Source organism: Idiotropiscis lumnitzeri, chromosome 8 (assembly GCF_059441095.1).
Source record: "Idiotropiscis lumnitzeri isolate Australia: NSW breed Sydney's pygmy pipehorse chromosome 8, RoL_Ilum_1.0, whole genome shotgun sequence".
In the NCBI taxonomy this organism is placed as follows: domain Eukaryota; kingdom Metazoa; phylum Chordata; class Actinopteri; order Syngnathiformes; family Syngnathidae; genus Idiotropiscis; species Idiotropiscis lumnitzeri.
The window spans coordinates 6,816,791-6,836,475 of NC_142398.1; the positions used below are offsets into that span (position 1 = coordinate 6,816,791).

Here is a 19,685-nt window from a genome sequence, read left to right on the forward strand (position 1 = left end):
CAACGGATGGGAAGAAGCACTTATCCAAATTAGTAGGGTGCTTAAGCGACTAGAATATAATTGTAGAGGACATGGGATCCTCAAAAAGTCCAACATAAACTTTGGTGAAGTTGTCTAATAGGATAGGGACTTTTTTATTTGTATTTTTTTTGTTGCTCTTAAAGGGCCAGAATCAGGGGTAGACAACAGGAAGGGCCTCCTGTCGAAATCAATCTCATCAATGGCTCACTTGAGTGAAGATCATTCAAGAGTACCGGGGACCAGCGTAAGTGCAACATAGACTTTGGTCCAAATGTAAACTTGATGACACACCATTTCAAATTCATTTTCGTTGCTCTAAAACAGGGGTGGGCAACCTTTTTGATTGGTGGGCCTCAATGGGTTCTAAAATTTGACAGAGGGGTCGGACCAGGACAAGATGCATGGAGTGTTTTGATAACCTCACCTCATCGGAGAAAAAAAACATGTTTAATTTTAAATGAAAATGAACAAATGCATTACAACAAAATATCTGTGTTAGACACACCAGAGTATTTAGAAAATAAAATATTAACAAGGTTCATTCATTTAATTTTTTTCAAGTTTGGCGGGCCGGATTAAAACGTTTAACGGACCACATGTGGCCCCCGGGCTGTATTTTGTCCTCACCTGCTCTAAAAGAACCAGCGCTGCAACACACTTTACAATAAGCAGCAATTTGGCAAATACTAAAGCGTTTTTCATGAAAAAAAGGATTCAAGCTGTTTAGTGACACTCCTAGATGAAATTATCTGCCAAATTCAACAAAGAGAATTACACTGTGTTTTTAAAACAACCAAACTGCCTTAAGAAAGGCCCTCGCTGGCCGTATGCTAATTAGCATCTGCGTTGCAGCGCTTTCAACCTGTAAGCAACAGATTGAACACAAATGATTCAGCATTGTAGACAGACAATAAAACAGTACTCACAGTCACACTCTTTATCCCGGCACCACTTTCCAATGGAAAAGTGTGACTTAAAACTTGCTAGACTTGTATGCCGGGGCAGAGACCATTTTTTTTCATCTTTTTATGGACGCTAAAGGGCCGGTAGCAGCTGCAGACGTCCCGGAAGGCGCTCCTGTAGTTGCTGTTCATCCAGCCGTAGAGGATGGGGTTGACGAAAGTGGAGCACATGGCCACCACGTGGAAGACGCTGAAGAGCAGCTTGAAGTCGTCCATGTAGACCACGCGGCTGTCAATGTCCACGGCAAGTTGGAAGGCGTGTAACGGCAACCAGCTGATGGCAAAGACGGCCACCACTGTTACCAGCATCTTGGTGGTCTTGCGGCGGCGACGGTGGGCGCGTGACAGGCGGCTGGCGTTCATCTGGCTCCAGGAAACAAAAACATAAAGGTGTTATCATATACATATATATATATATATATATTTATTTATTTTTATTTTTTTTTTTGTTTGTTTTTTGGGGGGATGTGAAATGAAGAGAGTCATATTGACAAAAGTGTTGTTTTCCTGCCTATCTTGAGGCAACTATTGGTGTCAATTACTTTCAGATTTTTGATATATATTTACAGCAGGGCTATATCCCAACATTGCAATCCATTCTGGGTTCAGGCTGAAATTTCACCCCAGAACAAGATCCCAAACTTTTGTTAGAAGTGTATGTGGCTTACTTCAACCTCTAATAGTCAGGATTTCAACTAATCTAGGTTTGTAAAACGGTGCTACACGATGGCAGCAAAACAATATTTTTTGGATTAGACAAGGCTGTGGCTTAGCTAAATAATTCTCAAAAGTGTGGTATGAGTATTACTTGTGGTACTCTGGATCTCTTCTATGCAAAAGAATCACAGAATCAAATACAACTAAAATTTAAAACTGAAATTTTGTAAATGTACTTTGCAGGACAAAGACATGGGCTTCTATAGTTTTTTGGCCTTTATATTCATGTTGGGGCGGCACGGTGGCCGACTGGTTCGCACGATGGCCTCACAGCGCAGAGGTCGTGGGTTCGATTCCGGTTCCGGTTCCGACCTTCCTGTGTGGAGTTTGTATGTTCTCCCCGTGCCAGGGTAGGTTTTCTCCGGGTACTCCGGTTTCCTCCCACATTCCAAAAAAAAAACATGCATGGTAGGTTGATTTAGCAGTCTAAATTGTCCCTAGGTATGAGTGTGAGAGCGAATTGTTGTTCTTCTTTGTGTGCCCTGCGATTGGCTGGCAACCAGTTCAAAGTGTCCCCCGCCTACTGCCGGAAGACAGCTGGGATGTGCTCCAGCACCCCCCGCAACCCTCGTGAGGAGAAGTGGTACAGATAATGGATGGATATTCATGTTGATCATTATGGCAGTACAGGCTGAGCAAAATGTTTTTTCAGTTGGTAATTGGTGTAAAAAAAAAATTGAGACCCACTGGCCGTACTAAATGAAGCTCCTCCATTCACTTCAGCATGGTCCCTGTGCACCAAGATGCCCAAGATAGTGCCAAAACAATATTGGACCGAGCACTAAAACAGGTAATTGGTGAGTTTTCAGCAAACAAAGGAAGATCCGGGTCATGGCACCGATTAAAAAGTTAAGAGCGAACTTTGCCAGGATATGGATGGCAGAGAGATCCTCCATGATTCTCAGTGTGGGGGCGTCTCTAACTAGCCCATGTGTCAGTGGCTGTTTACATGCAGTCAGTAACCCGTTTCCAAACTGGCATATTGGCAGCATTCGGGTTTGAAAACACGCGCAATAGCCCTGATTCAGGTTTTTAAAATTGCGAATATCATGCCTGGATTACTCCATTTTTAACCTGAATTTCGGAATACCCAGAGTGCACGGACTCTGCGCAGGCTCAAGTGCAAGGAATCTTGGGCTTTGTCGTACAGGAAGTGCGTGTTCACGCGGAGTTTGGCATTAGTGATAAACAAAACAGGAGCTAGAGTAAGTACGACAGCGCACTTTTGGAGCGAGGAGGAAAAAAGGAAGGAAGCGCAATAACAAGTGGAGATGACGTATAATTGCATCATGACGTGTCGCCATTTCAATCGGGTTATTTAAATGTGGCGAGTAACTGTCCACTGAAGCCATTTAAACAGGTTATTCAGAATGACTGAGAAATCTGAATTTTTACCTTAACCTGAATATTGACTGCATTTAATTGTCGTAAAATTGCAGCACTTACAAGCATTTACAAACACAAGAGGTAACAGCATTCAAGTTATTTATCTGTGTCTATCCATTATCTGAGTCACTTATCTTCACATCTTCACTAGAGTTGCGAGCGTGCCAGAGCCTATCTCAGGTGTCTTGGGACGGGGAATATCCTTAACTGGTTCCCCGCCAATCGCAGGGCAAACATTGACAAACAACCGAACATCTAGGAGCCATTTAGAGTGTTCAATCAACCTACCAAGCATTCTTTTGGAACATGGGAAGAAACCAGAACACCCAAAGAAAACCCACACTTGCACAGGGAGAACATGCAAAACTCCACACAGGAAGTACCGTCTTGACCTACTATACCAAAGAGGCCCAATCTAACAATTGGTTCAACCAAAAATGTGCGACTAGGTGGATGGCCCCAAAGATGGGGCAGTTGCACCGTATAAAACTTGCAAATATCTCACCTTGCTCCAGATGCACGCATAGGCACCTGTGTTGACAGCCAATGGCAGGCCGTACTGCAGCAGCATCATGGCAAGGCTGTATGGGGTGCTACCGCCCCCTTTGGGCCATTTCTCAGCGCACACCCGGATGGACTCGCCGGGTGCCAGATGGAAGGTGGCGTACTCGCGGAAGATGGCCAGCGGGCTAGCGAGTAGCGCGCTGACCGCCCAGGTGATTGCCACCACGACAGCGCAGGCCTGCCGGGACATGCGCGGTGCGCCATCCAGGCGGCGCGCCACGCTGCGTAGGCGGTCCAGTGCAATGACGTTGAGCGTGATTGTAGACACGTGAACGGCAGAGCCCTGAGCGCAAGGCAAGACGAAGCACAACACCCGGCCGAACGCCCACTCGCCATGCAGGGTGTACGCCAGTGTGAAAGGCAAGCACAGGGACGCCACCAGGAGGTCGGCCAGAGCCAAATTGGCGATGAAGAAATTGGTGACGGTACGCAGGCGGCGGAAGCGGAACACCACGTGGATCACCAGGGCGTTGCCCACCACTCCCAGGGCGATGATGGTGCCGTACGCCAGAATGAGCGCCACACGCACGACTGGCAGATGCGTGCTGTCCTCTAGGCCCGAGTAGACTTTGTCGCCGGCGGGCACCGGCCTGGCCCAGCAGCAGTTAGCGGAGGGCCGCTGCGCTTCGCTTGCATTGGCAGCGTCCATTGTGTGGTGGCGACCCCATCAGCTGACCTGCGGAATGACCACATTGGACATTTTCATGACATTTAGCATCAGACTGTAATAATTCTGAACAAGTGCAACAAATAATTTTACCCAGTTGCTTTGTTTGAGAAGTATCAATCTGGAATGACTTGTTGACATCAACCGGCAAATATTCTGCTACTTGCAAGCAAATGACACATGTCCGATGAGCCGATTTTGAAGAAACAGTTGGAGAAGCGCTGAAGTTCCTTAAATTAGGGTTACAGGATTCGGAAGGGATTGGCCAGGATTTGAAACGCCGAAGAACAAATCATACATACCTACTGATGATGAGTGAGTCACAGCATTTCCACTGATGACTGATCTGAGTGAATTTGGACCAGCCGCATGGGAATTTCCCCACACTTCCCAAAGGCCGCCTCATAGCTCTAACACGAGCTACCTCCCAATTGATTGGCGTATAGCGCAGATGTAGAGGTAGAGCATTTGACTACAGATAAAGAGGGCTACAAGCCCCTTTCCAGCTGTTAAGCATGTACAGCTGTTTGTGGACAAGTTTCAACTCCCCCAAACAAGGGATGTTACTTTGCTCTGTTTGTTTGTTCCATGTCTTAGGGAATGTCTAAATTGGTCGACAAAATCATTCATTCCCACTAATCTCGAGGGTTCCTCAATCCCAATTTTTCACCAGGGCAACCGCTCTGCCAGTCAACACAATTTCATGGCAGCGCACAGCCTCTGGCAGAGGCGACTTCTATGAACTTATTACTGTAAAAACCTTTTGTGAAATGGGCTGAGGAGCCGATTCAGAAGGCAGCAATTAGTGGGGATTTCAACACGGGACCGCTCACATCCAAAGCGAGAATCAGAAACATCCTGACTGTTTATTTCATCAGCGTCGCCCCTTTCACACTGCCAATAAAAGCGAGTTATTTTTGAAAAATACCAATGAGGAAGGCACGGTTGAATGACATCATGTTCTATACATACACTTTGCCAATAACACAGCACATGTATTATCCACTCTGATTAAAAAAATCCAAAAGGTCGGGATTTGTATTTTTTTAAGTCTTACCTCCTCAATTTCAAGAAGTTGACGTTGAGTACTTTTTTTCTGTCCGAGTCCACCCGCAAGTGAAGATGATGATGATAAGGATGAAAGAAGACGAAAAGCAGAGTCAAAGCTTTATCTCCACTGATGAGCAGCAAGAAAATGTGACGAGCTCTAACTGCATGTCTCAGCCCCCACCATCACCCGCCACACGGGATGCATGATGCAGGTTGAGGCGTTACATGACAGACACACACACACACACACACATATACATATATATATATATATATATATATATATATATATATATATATATATATATATATATATATATTATATATATATATTAGTGCTGTCAGGCGATTAAATTTTTTAACGAATTAATCGCCTTTTTTTCAACTACTATTTTGTTTGAAGCTTTTACCGGGTATTTATTGAAATAATATATTGTAATTAATGCACCACACTCCAGCAGAGTTGGTTTGAAAGGCCCAGTGGTAACTTAAGCAGGGTGTTTTGTTCTGAGGTGATGTGCTAAAGTTGTTCAGCTAATGTGGTACAGTGTTTGAATTTGGCTTTGCAAGATATGCTAAAAATAAATAATTCAATAAATAAAACTGATTTTAAATTAATCTTGAGTTAATGCTTTAATTTTCACAGCACTAATATATATATATATATATAGATATATATATATATATATATATATATATATATATATATATATATATATATATATATATATATATTCTGTGGGGTGTGCGTGTGCTCCGGGAGTACAGGGTACCATGCCCACCAGTACGGGCTGTTCAGTCCCTTGGTCCTCATTGCCAGCAGTAAATCAGATTTGTTTCCAATGAGGGTTGGACTCCGCCAAGGCTGCCTTTTGTCACAGATTTTGTTCAGAACTTTTATGAACAGTATTTCTAGGTGCAGCCAAGGCAAAGAGGGGATCCGGTTTGGTGGCCTCATTATTGCATTTCTGCTTTTTGCAAATGATGTGGTACTGTTAGCTTCCACAAGCCGTGATCCTCACTGTAGCGGTAGCAGCCAAGTATGAAGCGGTTGGGATGAAGATCAACACTTCCAAATCTGAGACCATGTTTCTCAGTCAAAACAGGGGAGAGTGCCCTCTCCGGGCCAGGGATGAGATCCTTCCCCAAGTGCAGGAGTTCAAGTATCTTGGAGTCTTCATGACGAGTGAGGGATGGAGCGTGAGATTGACAAGCGAATTGGTGCAGTGTCTGCTGTGATGAGGACTGTTGTATCGGTTTGTTGTGGTAAAGAAGAGCTAAGCTGAAAGGCAAAGCTCTCGATTTACCGGTCAATCTACGTTCCTACCCTCACCAATGGTCACGAGCTGTCGGTCATGCCCGAAAGAACAAGACCTCGGATACAAGCAGCGGGAATGAGTTTCCTCTGCAGCGTATCTGCGCTCTCCCTTAGAGATAGGGTGAGAAGCCGAGAGGCACTCAGATTCGAGCTGCTGCTCCTGCACATTGAGAGGAGCCAGGTGAGGTGGCTCGGGCATCCTTCCCTTCATGTAGTCATAATTCCTCCATGATTTCATTCATTACAAGTAATTCAGAGGACATTTAAAGTAGCACATGTGACTCCTTGGCCCTTTCAAAGACGACTTAATGCACGGATATACAACCTTCTAATTTTAAGCTTGCAGTTCTGTTCTCCCTCATATTATTCATTTTCTGCATGTGGACATAATGTGCACATGGAAATAACATGAAGAATGAAATACTGCATTTTCGAAATTCCTGTTTCAAGAAAAACGTATGTCAACATGAGAGACAAACGAAGCTCTGATCGCTGTCCGCTTTGATGGATAATTTGGATTTATAATGAGCTCCCAAATATTTCCACTTTACTGCACTGTGTAAAAGAAAAGGTCTCAATCCATACTGATCACGAATTGATCTCAATCTATTAAAGAGAACATCGATTATTGGCCTGTGCCATCTGTCCACTCTGAAACACTCCCACCACAGGACCCAAGGTCGCTGGAACACTTTTGTCTGGAAAAACGTCATATATACATGGATGGGTATTATGTAATGATGTCTTTTCCCAAGATTGCATGATGCGACATTAATGAGAAGGCTTGTAGTCATCTTTGAAATGTTTTAATCAGCACGTTTATTTATACAGTCCGGCAATTAAAATGCAATTTGATTTAAAAAAGAAATTACTTCAAAGCGCATGTTTACGTCTCTGTTAATCTAGAGTCTTTTTCATGAATGCTGATGAGCTCATCAAAAGGGAAGGCAATTTGGAGGCGTTACAACATCACAGCCACCTGGTTAGTGTGAGTGTCCTCCTTTGACTGTATTTACAGCTTCCGGCAAGTCACGTGCAGAATAAATCGCCACCAACACAAAACTTCAATAGTATAATGCATGATAATGTTGCAATTAATAAATATACATTATACATTCATTATGATAATGATTAGATGGATGATAATAAAAAAAGACGAGTTCTAATCATGATTACAATCGATAAATAAATTATAAAATACATTATTAAATGTAACCATTAAGAGAAAAGAGTCCCATTTTGGGGTCTAAAAATTGTAACGTGTAACATTTTGCCAGTAAACAAGAACATCTGTCATTTGATTTTGGACAGCATCCTTTCGCACCGCCTCAACTGTGGGAAAGCTTCCAGCCTGGCATCCTCGGAGGCCTGGCACTTAGGGAACAAAACCACAAACAAACAGATACAGATGAATAACATACATGTGGGAAAATTAGCTGAACTCTGTTACTTGCTTACTAAGAAGGAGAAAAAAAAATATTTAAAAAAAGCGCCGGGCAGATTCCATGGCCACTGAGTAAGAAATACAAGGCAGAAATGTTTTAGAGGGGTCACCATGGCCACCTGCACGTCGATAAACTTGCAGCCTGGCCTCACCTCAATCAATACCTCCCTGCGGGTTTTTATACCTCGCTTTTACGTCACTCCACTACGGTGAGACAGATTCAAAGCTCATTGAAGCCCTGTCATGTCACTTACTTGAAATCAAAACTCAGGGTCCATGGTAGTCAGCAGACATCTGCCACCATTTAAAGGGCCGCTAATTAACCCCAAATTAATTTCCGATGTCTTGTTGGCTTTCTTTTATCGAAAAACAAAACAAAAAGCTGGCATTCATAAAGGGGTGTGTAGACTTTTGCATCACTGGATGCCCACCTCACATTAACTCGTTTTTATATTCCAACCATTTGCCAGCATCCACGCGTTAACTTGAGAAATGCGCTTTTTGTGTGCATTTGATGCTCAAGGTTTTTATTTTCTTTAGGAAAAGTACTGGTTATATATTTGAGCTGCCATAAAAGTCCAAACTATTGGCATCAAAGTAGATTTTCAATTAAAATTATCCATGTTTTACTTCAGATTACTAAAGAATGACAAATGGTATAAATGATTTTATTATTTTTTGGGGGGATGAAAGAAGAGAGTCAAATCTTTCTTTTGGTGGGTTCAATGTCTACATCGCAATATTTGAAGATTGGTCAAAATCGTCTAAAAAGTGGCTGAGCTACCAATGGCTGCCATCCAATAAGTTAATACCTAATGTACATTGTAAATATATATATATATATATATATATATATATATATATATATATATATCATACATACAAGCTGCTTGAAAATGCTCAGCACCTCCAATTGACCTCACCCCCTCACAAAACCAACAAACGAAAAAAAAGGGCCGCACTTTTAGTGGGGAGGTGGCAAGGGGTTGCAGGAGTTCAAAGGTATTTATTTGTATATCTTTTAAAATAAAATAAGCGTGAATAAAATATACAAAGAATAATTTATATATTTGTGGGAGAGAGAGAGAGAGTAACAGAGAAACACAGACTATATACTTTTCTTCCGCATTAATATTTAGCTGAGTGCAAATTCACATGTTTAGCATAAACCAAGACAAATCAAGATAGGCATGTAGAAATGTTTTTTAATGGCCCCAAAACAACTTCCATGACGTTATACATCGAAAGAGTAGCGTAGGGACGACAAGATTTATCTCGCCACAATGTGCGTCATCATAATCTTCAATCATGAAAAAAAAAAATCCACATAAAAACGCAACTTCAGGCAATCAGGAACACATTGAGCCAGCAGGTGGTACTCTAACCCTTGTCTTTTGATTTGGACAATGAATAAAATAATGAGGGGGGAACAAAGTATCTTACAGCGTATATACATTACTTTACAAATGAAGCAACAGGTGGCGCTAAACACCAAAATTAGTTTTTTTGTAAACTTTATATTGTTGCTTATAAAATAGATGTCATTTATTTTGACATAGATTCATGTAAAAATCAGTATTTATTGTTGTATATTGATTGATATAAATGAAAAAATATTCCTATTCATTCAAAATATTGTAACACATATAGGTTCAAATAAAAATATATTTCTGTTTTAACCATGGTCAATGGTTAAAGTTTATTTAAAAAAAATATTGTAACCTTTTTATTTCTATGTATGAATGTATGTGTGTGTGTGTATGAATATATTTATATTTATATGTATGTAATTACAGTAGGTGCAATGATCCGTTCCTGTGTGGAGTTTGCATGTTCTCCCCGTGCCTGTGTGGGTTTCCTCCGGGTACTCCGGTTTCCTCCCACATTCCAAAAACATGCATGGCAGCTTGATTGGACACTCTAAATTGCCCCTAGGTATGAGTGTGAGTGCGGATGGTTGTTCGTCTATTTGTGCCCTGCGGTTGGCTGGCAACCAGTTCAGGGTGTCCCCCGCCTACTGCCCGAAGAAAGATGGGATAGGCTCCAGCACCCCCGCAACCCTTGTGAAGGGAAGCGGCTCGGATAATATATATATATATATATATATATATATATATATATATATATATATATGTGTATATATAAACTAGAGCCTGGTGTTACCTTTTTTTCAATTTTTGCAGGCTCCCCCCACCACCAAAATGGTCGCTACAAACACAATGTTTGAATTCCTGTTCTATTTCGATCATGGTTCTATGAGTCTTCTTAATGCATCCAGTTATGACTGACATGTCCACCCAACACCCAATTTCAGGTCAATTGGATGAAATTTTTCTAACTTCACACACGGCTACAAAATACTTTCTCATACTTTTTTTTTTTTTTCTTGGTGTAATCCAGCTAGTGCTTTTGAATGAGCGTTTTTTTGCTCAGGCCTGTCTAGGCTGCCATCCAGATGGTGAAGGACAGCAACAGTGTGCCCAAAAGGGAGATGGGGGTGGCACAGCCGAGGTAAAGCAGGACGATTGCGCCGCACAAGGCCGTAATATACGAGCTGGTACGGCTGCACACGATCTTACGCACCGTCGTGCAGAACTGAGAAAAAAAACAAAGCAGAATACAAGCAACAGTCACATGCATGCTGGTTTTCGGAGCAGCTCAACTTCCAATGATCACTTTTCACACCCTGTGCTCGAGTCAACAGCGGAATTTAAAGTGGGACTCGACTTTATCCTTCATCTTTTCCATGTGACCTCCCTGAAGCAACAACACAACTGGTAAGAATTGTCGAACAAGAAATCCGCATAAACATGAACATTAATGCTCATTTGTCAAGTGAGCCTAAAAACATGTTCACTGAGTACTCCAAGTTGTCATTCATGTTTTTAAAAAAAGTTCACTTTACGATTCCAAATTGGGTTTTTGATGTTGACAAAACAGAATAAGTTAAATTAGTTTGAAACTTCATTGTCACCTAGCTTTATAATAAACTATTTTACATTCATACTTATGTCAAGTTCAGAAAAGCAAAATTCTCTCTCGTATTGGGTTATAAAAGACAATACAAGACTCAGTTCTCTTCAGCGTTTACAAATTGTATGCTGGTTTTGTTGAATATTAAATACTACTTTACTTCTTATATATATTTGAAAAATATGTGGAAAAAGATCTTTATGTTTATTGAAGCAATGTTTAGGTTGGTCGAATCTCAAAAACATTATTTTCATAGATTTACACTGATAACGTTAGAATAATACAAATAAAAAAATTATTGCTGTCTACGATCATTAGGTTAGTCGGTTACTAAATTGGCCTTTTGGTGCATTGAAAACTTCTCTTAAAAACTAAGACTAAAACCAACAAAAACATATGTAAACTAAAACTAATAACAGCTGAGGGAAACAAAGCATTTAAAAATAACTAATAAAAACTATCAAACCTGCTCTATGAACTAATGAAAACTAATTAATTAAAAAGAATGTTAAAAATAAATAAAAACTCATGATAATGACAAATTCATAACTACTCCAGGCTAATCTTTGTTGTACCTGACAAAGACAATCAATGCGATGGTTTGCGTCTGCGGTACCTGGTATGTCTGGTAGCTGATGGCCATGCCGTATCGGCAGTACATGACGTAGTGTTCGCAGTTGTACCACAGCAGGCTGTAGGCGACCGCTCCCAGCAGCAACTCGGCCCTCCTGGCCACCTCATCGGTGTCCAGTGGCGGCTGCTTGCACACGCTGTCCATTCGGTTCACCAACACCTGGGACCCGTACGCAAAGTCCCGCAGCGTGTCCACTCGCACGCTGGCCACCTTGGCCACCACGCCCAGGAGCAAGCGGTTGTTGGTCACCATCTTGGCCACGGCCGCCTTGTTGCGCGTGATGACTGGGAGGATGTCTGGGATGAGGTGGGCGACCCGGCCGTCACCCAGGTAGATGCCAAAGTGCGTGAAGAGGGTCCGGGGCACCTCCAGGAGGTCGCCCCGCTTGTACTGGGACAAGTCATACCCGCAGGCGGGGTCCTCCTCCTTCTTGGAGGTGGCGAAGAAGAAGCTGAGGAGCTGGTAGAGGAACATGGTGGGCATGTGAGCGCGAGCCCACACCTGAGCGCTTTTATTGCGTCGCAAGGTGGGCTTGGTCGGGATTAGCGATTGGCCGACATCCCAGCAGGACTGGAAAGAAAAGCGCTTTCTCTAAGAACTGTGTGGCCGGTCTGGAATGTGAAATTGGGGATTCATTTGTAGGGAATTAAGGTCGAGGGTCCGCGTCAGGCGCAAAGCCTCATTCTGAAAAAGGTCAGCATGGGGTAACCGGCAAATAAACCGCTTTTGTTGGTAAACTCCCTCAGCATTTTAAGAACTTGAGTCATCTAGAAATGCTTATAAATATTCAAGTCGATGTCAAAGAAAGCAGGTTGGGGTTCATTCAACATTTGAACGTTTGTTGAGGAATAGATGTTTACTTATGTCAAAAGAACGTGTCGTTTTTTAACAACTTCATCCCAGGCGGAATAAAATAATGAAATTATTCGTTTAACTCAGGATTAAGCCAATTTTAGCTAAGGGAAGTTAAGAAATTTCTTTTTGGGGTTGTGTAGGAGTGAAAGCATGATTTAGGACATTATTTAAAGAGGCTGACAACATTAAAGTTCTTGAAAAAAAACTGTTCATCGAAGACTGTTGACTGTCAGTCATTTTTCTGAAAATTTGGGATTTGTTGAAAATGTATGTCTTCAGTCTTCAGGAAAGCGTACGTTAGGTTTCTTCGTGACAACCTTATTTTAGATGTTTAAGGAAAATTGGTATGTTGTTTTTTCAAGTTAAAATATTCTCTGCGTACAAAAACGTCTATTAGGTTTGTCTAAGACTCTTGACCGGCATTGATGTTAAAAAACCCCCCAAAAAACGTAGATTTGGGTTGTTTAAGATGAAAATGACGGATGTTTCTGAAAATATGTTCATTATGCTTGGTAAAGACCAGTGTGTCTTGATGTTTTGGAAAACAAATACGTTAAGTTTTCCATAGAAAACGTTGTTTTTGTTTGTAGCTTACCTACTCTGATTTGTTGTTAATTTAAAAAAAAAAAAAGCACACTAGATTCATTAAAGTCTTGATACACATTTGTTTTTTTCAACCCTAAATTATCGTTACAAAATTGTCTTTGAAGTCCACAAAAATTAAAACAATACGTATGCAATTTTCTTTTTTGGGTGGGGGGAATACTTTTCAAGGTTTTAAGTTATTATAAACAAATCCTCATTGGGAAAGGGTCAACATTAGTTAGCCAATCGATAAACCGCTTTGGTTGTTGAACTCTTGCCATCGTGACTCAGCACCTTTAAGTCATCCAGAAAGTCGTCAAAACATGTACATTAAGTTTAATGAGGACCAAATTGTATTTGATGTGCAACAAAATATGGATTTGAGATTGTTGAAGTGTCAAAAATGGGGATGTTAAAGTTTTTCGACGCTGAAATGTCTTTGACGTTTGTGGAAAGACGTACCACAAAATTAAAAAAAAAATGTCCATCGATGTATAATTGCCTTTGATGTTAGAGAACAAATCGGTCAGGTCACCTGAAGTCTTAATTGATGTTTATGAAAATGCAGCAAGATTTGCTAAAGACAACTTTTCTTTGTTTACAAAACACACACATATCAACAATCATAAAAAATAACATTTTTATTATTTACACTTTTTTACACGACTAAAAAAAAAAGACTTTAGTGAAATAAACCAGTTATTGTCATTAGAGGGGGAAAGAGAAGGACATGAGACACTTCAAAAGGCACTTGGTCAACTCCAAACATTGGCTAAGAGTCAACGGGAATTAACCGGCCATCCACAGAGTGAAGGGGATAAGAATTGTGGGTAATGTATTGGAGGTGGCCATGCCGCCAAAGAGCATGGAGACGATTCCCAGAATTCCCGTCACCAGGATGCTGCGTCGATCTCTGATCACCCATTTTATGCACTCGCAAAACTAGAGAAGGAACATAAAACATAAATGCTTGTTAATAATAGAATACTACTCGTTTCAACATAATTCCTTGCCACCAGGACACCACGAGAGGGTGGCAAAGCATTGTTTTTGTCTAATTGAAGATCCTCAACTCACTTCAACATAGTTCCTAGAAGGGCTGAACAAGTTTGAAAAATAATCTCATTGAGATGTGTTTTTTCCTCTCAATATTGTGATTTGTGAATAAATATGCGGTTATTATTTCATGGCGCCCTTCCCGTGTATTTTGGAACAAATAAAAGCATCCATCCATCCATTATCTGTACCGCTTCTCCTCACAAGGGTCGCGGGGGGTGCTGGAGCAATACATTCATTTGTATTACAATAATATCAGATTTATTATACATAAATATTTTAGTCTTGTAATTTAGGTGTATGCTTAATAAATGAAATAATATGAAAGACCGTTTGTTTATCCTCTTCAATTAGAGTTTTTAACAGTCAATAAATCCTTATAAATATATGGCTTTATCACTTCATCAAATAATGATATGCCACCCTCTCCTGTCGACTGAAATTGATGCCAAAGTGTTCTCGGGCGCGCATTGTGAATGTCTCATGACCATGGATGGATTCATCTGCTTGATTCAACAACATAATATTAATCAGTGTACGGTGTTTACACTATTTGGGGCATATAGAACTTTTTGCAAATGCATTTGTAGACTTGGGTTCCCCTTGTCTGTTTCAATAAAGCGCAATACTGTTGAGCAGGGGATCGGCGTCTTAAATGATGGAGTGAGCCATTTTTCATCAGTGCTTACTGGTCGGCCACGTAAAGATGGACCACCAGGGATGGCGCTATACACTGGGGCTAGAGGGGCTATTGCCCCCTCAGAAATCTGTGAGGCCCCAGGTAAGCCCTTCCAGCACTTTATTTGATAATCTAAAATATATTTACAATATATAAATATATTTACAATATATATATATATATATATATATATATATATATATATATATATATATATATATATATATATATATATATATATATATATATAGAGAGAGAGAGAGAGAGAGAGAGAGGTATTGGGTAAATCAGGGGTGGAGGAAGGTATACCCTCACAAATTAAACCTCCAATATAATATAATGGAATAAGTCCACCCATCCATTATCCAAGCTTAGAATGTATATTTTCAAACAAGAAAATGTGGTTGTTGCCCCCCAAAACGTAAAAATATGTATGCGAGGGTGCTGTTTGTAGTGTAGTGCACGAGACATAAGAGAGATTCATAATTCCCATCACAAAAAAAGAGAAAAATTCTGTTGTTATGTCTTATTTTGCTTATCTGATCAAAGGAGTCATATATAAATTGGCACCTGATGTCATTACAACCCATCACATGAAATGCAAACTGTCTGCCGATCTGATCAGATTTGCGTAAAGTCTAAAATCTTGTTGTAGGCTGAGATCATAACAATAAAGGGCAATGAGGATTTTCATTAAAAAAAAGTAGGCTAAATTAAATAAAATATTGAACACTTTATTTTTCACAGCTCATTGGCCTTCGAAGAGCAAATATCTGCGTATAATTAAGGCACATTAAAATGCATTAGGGGGGGGTAAAAATATCTGAACCCCCCCCAAATTCTTTCAAACCGCTACTGAACAATCAATATATGTGAAAATGGAGAGAGAAAAACGACTATCTTAATATATAGCAGGCGTGGGCAAACTACGGCCCTGGGGCCACATGCGGCTTGTTAAACCCTTTCATCCGGCCCGCCGAACGTGAAAAAAATTACATGAATAAACCTTGTTAATGTTTTATTTTCTAAATTCTGTGGTTTTTCAAAGACATATATATTGTTGTAATGCTTTTGTTTACTTTTATTTCAAATTAAATGTATTTTTTTTCTCAGATGAGGTGAGGTGACCAAAATACTCCATCCATCTGCTCCTGGTCCGGCCCGCTGTGAAATTTTAGAACCCATTGTGGCCCGCCAATCAAAAAGTTTGCTCATCCCTGATATATAGGCTACTGAAACGAAATTGAGAAATAGTCCGCGAATTCGCGTGTACGCGGGGGAGGGGGGGGGACTCGCCCGGAGTTACCTGTTCGGTCTGTTGGCTGGCGCCACGTCCGTATCTGCAGTGAGTGACGAAGTGCTCGCAGTTGTTCCATAGCAGACTGTACGGGAAGCTGCCCAGCAGCGCCTCCGCCCGGCTGGCCACCTCCTCGGCGGGCAGCGCCTTGGCCCCCTTCGCCGCCCCGACCACCTGGCCAGCTCCATCCGCGCGGTTGACCAGGATTCGGGAGCCGTACGCGAAGTCCTCCAAGCTGTCCACACGCACCGTGGCGCGCCGGCACAAGCATCCGGCGATCAGCCTCCCGTTGGTCACCACGGTGGCCAGGCGCCGCCGATCGTCGGTGAACGCCGGTAGGATGTCCGGGATGAGGTGCGCCACCCGGTCGTCGCCCAAGTAGACGCCAAAGTGGGTGAAGAGTGTGCGGGGTACCTCAAGGAGGTCGCCCCGCCGGAGAAGTGGAGGTGCTGGTGATGAGGGTCCCCGGAGTTGAGTGGCACGCTCGTGCGCATGCGCGGAACCGAAAACAAGCACTTTGAGCTTGCAGAGGAGGGCAAGTTTCTCCACAAGGAAGGCGAATAAGTTGATCATGGTGACTCTCGCTCACATTGCTTCGGATGAGCTCCTTTTATTAGGAACGAGGAGGAGTAGCCCCCCTTCACATCCAGCCCACCAAGACGCTTTTCATCACGTGTGTTTGTTTGTTTGTTGGGAATTTGCAAGCACATGCTCACAAATACGATTCAAGCATAAAAGTCACGTTTGGCTTGATTCTTGCACAAATGTAACCCCACCTCGGCCCCCTACCAATAAGTAAAAAAGTATAATTTCGGAATATTCCATTTCTCCATCTGGGGCAGATTGACAAGGATGGTTGTAATTAGGCAAAAGAATAATGAAAGCGGACAATTACATGTTGCAGGGTCTAACCGTGCTTGTTTCAAAGGGCTCAAATGTATTCACATTTATTACTCAAGTAGGAGTATAGCTATTGGGATTTTAAAATCATTTATTACCATTTGAAGTATCAACCAGATTTTAACCTAAGTAAAATTATTAGTTTTAATACTACTTAAAGTATAAAAGCTAAAGTAACGCAGAGGTGAAAAAAAGTGCATTCAAGGCAAAGTCGAGTCCAACATTTTCTTTTCATTATGTTGTGTAATAGTCGAAAGATGGTTTTCAGATTAATGTTGCGTTCATGAAATGATAATTAATCAGATGAATCCACCCAGCCCAAAATGTTTGACTTGACCGACTTCAATGGCATGCCTTCACTAACCTTCATTGGCAGGTAAGTAGTGTTCGCCCAAATTTGGAATATGTGACGGCCAAAGATGTAAGATGTTGCTTGCCTTCAAACTGTGGCGGAATCGCCTACGTACCCATTCATAGCAAACTTAGTACATGTACTATTAGCTATGTAGCAATATATTAAACTCATATTCTCACATATGTTTGAAGTCGAATTAAGTCTGGTGTCCTCAACACCCTTGATGATGCCTTTTCAGCTTACCGCAATGTGCTTTTTTTTAAGTTTGACGTAAATTTTTTGAAAGCAATTAGGTGCTGGCACTTCAGTTCAGTTTGCATTTGAGTTGAGTTGTTTTACAATAACTCCTCCAAGTACAACCAGGAAGGTGAAATTGGTTGTCTGGCTTTTCTGGCAATCAACCAGTTAGGACAGCCGCACATCTTACTGGCAAAGTTATACGTTTCTATTTTTGAATTCTCATTGAATTGTTCATTTGTTTCATGTGCAAGTGCAATGCCTCACGTGCAAACGAAAAGTGTGTCGCTATGTTATATGTAGCGCGATTTTAACCAGATTGGTGTTTTGAACAATGATAAATTGCAATGAACACATCTGAAATTAAATCATAATGAGGATTTTTTTGTGTGTGTAAGGAGTAAAAAGTGCTACAAGTATTTGCATAAGAATGGAAGATGAAAATATAGATACCCAAAATGGAAACACGGTAATTGTACTTCATTACTTGACACTACTGGCAAATAAGTTCAAACTTCTTCGCATGTTTTTGATTCTTGGTTATTGACTTGCGCATGTGCATAATCCGTGATAAAATACGGCAATACATTTCAAATGAACCCTGAAAACTCATGTAATCAGTTTTATCTCAATAGCAAAAATGTTTTTGAATTTAGTTCACTTGCTTTTGTTAACTACTTAACCTGTTTACTTTGGCCCACAGTAATGTTACCAAATAACACTAGCTTCCACCCAAATCCGTAAATGCTCCTGCAGAATTAATCTGAGGAATTTCCATGCATGTACATATGTATATATATTTTCCAATCCAATGACCTTTTCTGTATCTCTAAAATCCGACTGTATGTGTGCCAGCTACTCAGACTGCAAGTGAAGTATTTGCAAGTAAACTGAATGAAATATGCAATTGTATTTCCACAGACGTGATAAAAGAATTCCCAGTCTTGGACATCTGCACTCACTCAGAACACTTTTATGTTTACAGGGTGTCACATTGCTTTCCTCGCTCAGAAAAGATTGCCTTTTCTTCACATATGAGAGCTTTTCTAAAAAGAAAAACATGGAAAAAAGGCTTTTCAATGGTTTGTCTTCTTGTGCTAAATAGATCGATATTATGAATGTAAGCAAATATTTTACCTCATTTTGTAAGCCAAAGATACTTGTTGAACAGATAATACCAACCCCCTACCCATAACCATAATCAATACATAATTTTTTTTTTTTTCGTCCCAGGGGCGGAACGGTCCGTACAACCATCCCGGACGGACACCCATTTTTGGGAGGGAGAATAGAGAACAGGAAGGTTTTTTTTTAAAAAAAAAGAACGGTATAAGCACGGATGGAAGTGGGTTTTTGTCCGTCCCTTTAATCGTCCCTAAACGGGTCAAGTTCCGCGTGTATATGTTGCGAGTACTGGCCCTTGAACTGAGAGCAAGAGAGCGAGAGAGAGAACGAGAGCGAAAGCGTGCACGAGTGTGCAAAAACACGGCCGCGACAGTTGTGTGAAGAAGTAATTGAGAGCCAAAATAAGCAGCTTAAGTTGCTTTTCATCTGAGCACAGGGACAAAAGTGCAACGAATTGAGTCATCGCTACAAGAGTCTGAGCTCATCTGTGAATTTGCCTCGCGTGACAACCAGAGTCTGAGAAAGGTTCCGGTATGCTCGGTAACTATAGCTGTGTTCGGCGTTGTTTCGGGGGTTAAAAAGCGTGTTTATAATATTATAGAGGTTGCTGGGAGGTGATGCACTCCCACCATACTTTGCAGCACTACAGAAGTAAATAGCATTTAAAATGCATGTTGATTGTCAATTATCGTTCTTCAATCTTCGTTATTGTTTAATTTTATGCGAGTATGCTTTTCATTTTGCTGTTGTTTAATCATTTTTGTTTTAATGTGACACCGTGATCCTGGTGGACATGTTGACTAATGATTTGCCTACACCTGTCATTGTGAAAGTAAATGACTGTGTACTTGTTCATCAAC

At 41.2% G+C, this 19,685-nt stretch overlaps 3 protein-coding genes across 3 annotated transcripts; all 3 read right to left on the reverse strand.

Moving 5' to 3' along the window:
* Positions 1 to 1,004: 1,004 nt before the first annotated feature.
* On the reverse strand, positions 1,005 to 4,299 carry LOC148331883 (neuropeptide Y receptor type 2-like). Its single transcript, XM_088302297.1, has 2 exons — positions 3,592 to 4,299; positions 1,005 to 1,346 (listed from the first exon to the last, which is right to left on the reverse strand). The coding sequence occupies exons 1-2, from the start codon at positions 4,297 to 4,299 to the stop codon at positions 1,005 to 1,007; spliced, it is 1,050 nt and encodes a 349-aa protein (XP_088158423.1).
* Positions 4,300 to 9,314: 5,015 nt separating this feature from the next.
* Positions 9,315 to 12,210, reverse strand: LOC148331884 (lecithin retinol acyltransferase-like). Its single transcript, XM_088302794.1, has 2 exons — positions 11,719 to 12,210; positions 9,315 to 10,724 (listed from the first exon to the last, which is right to left on the reverse strand). The coding sequence occupies exons 1-2, from the start codon at positions 12,208 to 12,210 to the stop codon at positions 10,569 to 10,571; spliced, it is 648 nt and encodes a 215-aa protein (XP_088158920.1). The 3' UTR covers positions 9,315 to 10,568.
* Positions 12,211 to 13,877: 1,667 nt separating this feature from the next.
* Positions 13,878 to 16,781, reverse strand: LOC148331885 (lecithin retinol acyltransferase-like). The gene is made up of 2 exons (XM_088303121.1): positions 16,218 to 16,781; positions 13,878 to 14,118 (listed from the first exon to the last, which is right to left on the reverse strand). The coding sequence occupies exons 1-2, from the start codon at positions 16,779 to 16,781 to the stop codon at positions 13,966 to 13,968; spliced, it is 717 nt and encodes a 238-aa protein (XP_088159247.1). The 3' UTR covers positions 13,878 to 13,965.
* Positions 16,782 to 19,685: the final 2,904 nt, after the last annotated feature.